The sequence below is a fragment of the Bison bison genome, unplaced genomic scaffold (assembly GCF_000754665.1).
Source record: "Bison bison bison isolate TAMUID 2011002044 unplaced genomic scaffold, Bison_UMD1.0 scf7180017864342, whole genome shotgun sequence".
Taxonomy (NCBI): Eukaryota; Metazoa; Chordata; class Mammalia; order Artiodactyla; family Bovidae; genus Bison; species Bison bison.
Window position 1 is genome coordinate 1,462,812 of NW_011494914.1, and position 2,868 is coordinate 1,465,679.

Here is a 2,868-nt window from a genome sequence, read left to right on the forward strand (position 1 = left end):
TCTCTTTAGTCGTGTCTGACTCTGTGTGACCCCGTAAACGGCAGCCCACCAGGCTCCCCCGTCCCTGGGATTCTCCAGGCAAGGACACTGGAGTGGGTTGCCATTTCCTTCTCCAGTGCATGAAAGTGAAAAGTGAAAGTGAAGTCGCTCAGTCGTGTCCGACTCTAGCGACCCCGTGGGCTGCAGCCTACCAGGCTCCTCCATCCATGGGATTTTCTAGGCAAAAGTACTGGAGTGGGGTGCCATTGCCTTCTCCGTCCTCCCACTTTACAGAAGAGGAATCTGAGGCTAGAGCGGCTGAGGATCTTGTCCAGGTGTTGTTGACCTTGGGAAACACATAGCTGTGTCCCTGATGCTGGACAGAAACAGACTTCTGGAAAGGACCCTGCCCAGCTACCCTCTGTGACCCTGTCATCCCATAAGTGCTGATAACCTGCTCCAGACAAGCCCCACACATGGCCTGGTACTCATCTGCACCATGTAGGGTGGATGGTCTCCTCTTCCCAGAAGGGAAACTTGAGTCCCCATGAGGTGAAGCCACGTGTCTGCCCACCCTGATGGATGCTAAAGTCAATCCCATCACACCCCGCACAATGACTGGTCCTGCCAGCGATTCCCTTTAGTGAGTATGAATCTCATGGGCCGTGTGGCCCATTTCTGACTGGAGAGGAGACAAGCTTTAGGAGATCTTGGGTCTCAGTTTCCCTCCTGCACAGTGGGGAAAAAGAAAGATGGAGATTCATGAACAACTTCCTTTGTGTCGGCCACAGAGCCCACCAGCATACGTGTATTATCACATTCAACTGTCCCATTAGTGTCCTGAGTGAGCATGTAGTTCTCATTTTTCAAGGAGGAAATTAGAGCTCAGAGAGGGAAATCCTGAGCTCATAGAGCTGAGCTGAGATTTGAATCCAGCCAGGATTGTTGGACACCAGTGCTGCTCCACTTTGCCCTTTCTGCTCTGGGGCAGTCTGGCTTTAAATCTTACTGAACCACAGCTGGACCCTGGCAGGCCATGGTCCTAGCCTTGGGGCAGCTTCATCATGCATGGTCTTGTGACCAAAGGCGACCTCAGTGTTCTCATCTGTAAAAGAGTCCTGTAGTGACGAGGGACAGGGAGGTGTGCTGACCTAGGGAGGGAGAAGCACACAGCCCCGGAATAGCCAATCCTGTCCTGTCTCTGGGAGGCATTGTGTTACCTCGGAGACTGCCCAGCGGAGCTGCTGGAGCTGCTGCAGGCTCCAGGCCGGGTCCAGGTATGGGTGGGGAGCCAACAGCACGTAGCGTGTGAACATGGACTCCCCAGCGTACAGCAGACTGCTGGCTCGCCTCGCCAGTGCCTTGAGCCCACTTCGGGAGGCATAGAATCCAGTCCAGGCGTGATGCATGTCTAGGAGGAAAAGGCCAGGAGTCGGTGGGAGGGCCTGCCCTTAGAGGCCCCTGAACCCCACTTGGGAAATGCTGAGGAAGAATAGATCAGCATGGATCTGCCTGGGTCCCCAGGGACACAGCCTAGGCCAGCGGGTGATCTCAGGGTTCCTGGTCCAGCCAGATCAGCAATGGTATGAGATCCCTGGAAGGCCTGGGCAGCTGGCAGGGTCAGGCTGGGCTGGGGCAGGACTGGAGAGGCCCAAGTGCTGAAGGACTGTGACGAGGAAAGAATCCCAGTGAGCACCTGGGCCCCTGGGATGGCCTGCGGGAGGGGCCCTGGAGGACTTCAGAGGAGGATGTAGAGGGATGAGGGCCCAGAAGTCAGGGCACAGAATGGAAGGGCTGGAGTGCTGGCTGCCCCGTGTGCCTCTGAGGAAAATCAGGGTCTGGAGAGGCATGCCTTCCACCAGGTCCCTCTGGTTGTCCATGGGAGCAGACTGGCAGGGCCCTTGGGAGCTGAGATCCCTGAAACCACTCTCCTCACCCTGGACACCAAGGTGATGGCGTGACGAAGTCCCCAAGGGGCATGACCAACCCCCGCCAGTGCCCCGCTGGGAACCATGGCTGCCTCTGGACATCAATCAAGCCTCTCTTGTGAAAGAAAGGAACCGGCAAAGGAACAGTGGACAGCACTGAGCTCACCTGTATCTGTCCACACCCTAGGCAATCCACGTTAGGCAGGTGGGTGAGGTAGGGCTGTCTGTGCACCAGTGGCCCTGTGGGCTCCACTGGCAGAGCTGAGGAAGCTGGGAAACCACATGCCACTGCTTTGGTGACATCTCCCTTGCACCGAATCCCCCTCTACCCCCAGAGGCTCCTACCCGATGAATAGGGCAGAAAGTCGCGATGGTCTCGGACCTGCCAGGCGACTTGGTCAGAGTGCACAGCCCGGAAGTAGTCGCCGAGCGTGGCATACTCCATTGACAAATTGAACTCCAATGTGTGACTATTGATGTAATCCATTAAAATGTCCATGTTGGCGAATTGCAGCAAGGCGTTGAAGAACTGCCTGTCACATCCCTGCAGCCAGGGGACAGAAGCAATGCCCAGCCCTTCTGGGTGCAGAGCCCAGCCTCCACAGGGATAGCATCTCTTCGTCTGCACGACCGCCCCCCTCTCCCCATGGTGGACACTGAAGCCCTCCACAGGGCTCACTAGCTCTCTCCTCTGGGAGCACAGCAGGTGCTCCGCCCAGTTTAGCTGCGACAACTATGTTGACTGGTGTCCCGCACTGTCCCATGAGGGTGCCTTTCATGATAAGACAAATTCAGCCAATGCAGCAGGTCATGTCATCACGCCCATTTCACAATTCAGGAAAGTGAGGCTCAGAAGGTCCCAAGTCTCACAGCCCCTGAGTAGGGAGCCAGGATTCAGGCCGAGGCCTCTGCTCCCAGCATTGAGAAGGGGAAAGGAGGGGAGAGCTGGGGAGGAGCTGGA

At 56.7% G+C, this 2,868-nt stretch overlaps 1 protein-coding gene across 1 annotated transcript in view; it reads right to left on the reverse strand.

Moving 5' to 3' along the window:
• LOC104999084 (epididymis-specific alpha-mannosidase-like) overlaps positions 1–2,868 on the reverse strand; it is a 38,663-nt gene that overhangs the window by 14,604 nt on the left and 21,191 nt on the right. The window contains exons 5-7 of the mRNA XM_010854546.1: positions 2,253–2,451; positions 1,200–1,390; positions 989–1,130 (exon numbers count right to left, since the gene is read on the reverse strand). Coding sequence (XP_010852848.1) covers positions 989–1,130; positions 1,200–1,390; positions 2,253–2,451 — 532 coding nt within the window. The remainder of the gene's footprint in view (positions 1–988; positions 1,131–1,199; positions 1,391–2,252; positions 2,452–2,868) is intronic.